Here is a 1,231-nt window from a genome sequence, read left to right as displayed (position 1 = left end):
TATATTTTAGCTTTTAATAAAAAAAAGAATTCCAGAAATCCCTTTATTTATAATCTTTTTTACGAACACGCAGGATTCAAAGGGAAAAACATCGATGACTATGACCCAAATCTTCTGGATGATCCACAGTGGCCATGTGGGAAACACAAACGAGTGCTGGTCTTTCCGTCTTATATGGTGAGAATAAAATCAGTCGACGCACATGAAGCCTGTCACACAGCATCATATTTCTTCATAATGTTATTATAGTAACATTTCGCATACGTCACATATGCTTTATTTTGTATCTCATGAATGAAGTTCAAAATAATTAGAGATGTGTATTGATTTTTTCAGACGACGGTCATTGAATACGTGAAGCCGTCCGACCTGAAGAAAGACATGAACGAAACATTCAGCGAAAAGTTTCCACACGTTCAACTGACCCTCAGCAAAATCAGAAGGTAAAGACTCACAGTTACCCAGCTTAAGCATTTTTACTGTACCTCTTACTTTCTTTTACCGTGGCGTTCTCAGCCTGAAAAGAGAGATCCGTAAATTAGCCCAGGAGGATTGTGGGTATGAAGAACCGACCATTGCCATGGCTTACGTCTATTTTGAAAAGCTCGCCCTGCACGGTAAACTAGACAAGCAGAATCGTAAACTTTGCGCCGGAGCCTGTATCCTGCTCGCTGCCAAGATAAGCAATGACCTCAAGAGGCCGGAGGTCAAACACCTCATAGATGTACGTAAAGCTATATCAATATCCGCCGAATCAATCTGAAGGAGCATGTTCATTCATTTCTCACTGGATGTGCGTTAGAGACTGGAGGAGCGTCTGCGGCTGAGTCGCAGGGATCTTCTATCGCTGGAGTTTCCTGTGCTGGTGGCTCTCGAGTTTAAACTGCATCTGCCTGAGCGCGAGATCTTACCACACTACAGACGCCTCTGTCAGACCCCCTGAATCCAGACCAGACCGGACCCTCAAGACCCGCAGCATTCCTGCTCTTCAATGTTTTAGAAGTTTGTTTCGTGAGCTACACACCATGTAAATATATTAGTGTTGTTAAGAAATGTAAGTTTTATTTACATAATATATGTACTGTGTATATTTATTATGTATTATGTATTAAGATAAACACATTTATATATAAGAATATAAATGTATATACACATGTAAAAATTAAAATAAAGTTTTTGTTGTGTTTACTGTTTATTATGCGTGTTATATGTATGTATGTATGTATATATA

The 1,231-nt window shown here is 39.2% G+C and overlaps 1 protein-coding gene across 1 annotated transcript in view; it reads left to right on the top strand.

Annotated features, from left to right (window-relative positions):
• Positions 1-958, top strand: part of LOC122361037 (CDK5 and ABL1 enzyme substrate 1-like) — an 18,730-nt gene extending 17,772 nt beyond the window's left edge. Inside the window, exons 8-10 of the mRNA XM_043261971.1 lie at positions 337-443; positions 517-724; positions 803-958. Of these exons, the coding sequence (XP_043117906.1) occupies positions 337-443; positions 517-724; positions 803-943 (456 nt within the window). The 3' untranslated portion in view covers positions 944-958. The remainder of the gene's footprint in view (positions 1-336; positions 444-516; positions 725-802) is intronic.
• Positions 959-1,231: the final 273 nt, after the last annotated feature.

The sequence above is a fragment of the Puntigrus tetrazona genome, chromosome 16, assembly GCF_018831695.1.
Source record: "Puntigrus tetrazona isolate hp1 chromosome 16, ASM1883169v1, whole genome shotgun sequence".
Classification (NCBI taxonomy): Eukaryota; Metazoa; Chordata; class Actinopteri; order Cypriniformes; family Cyprinidae; genus Puntigrus; species Puntigrus tetrazona.
The sequence above is the reverse complement of the archived record's forward strand: the minus strand, read 5'-3'. Positions and strand labels throughout refer to the sequence as shown.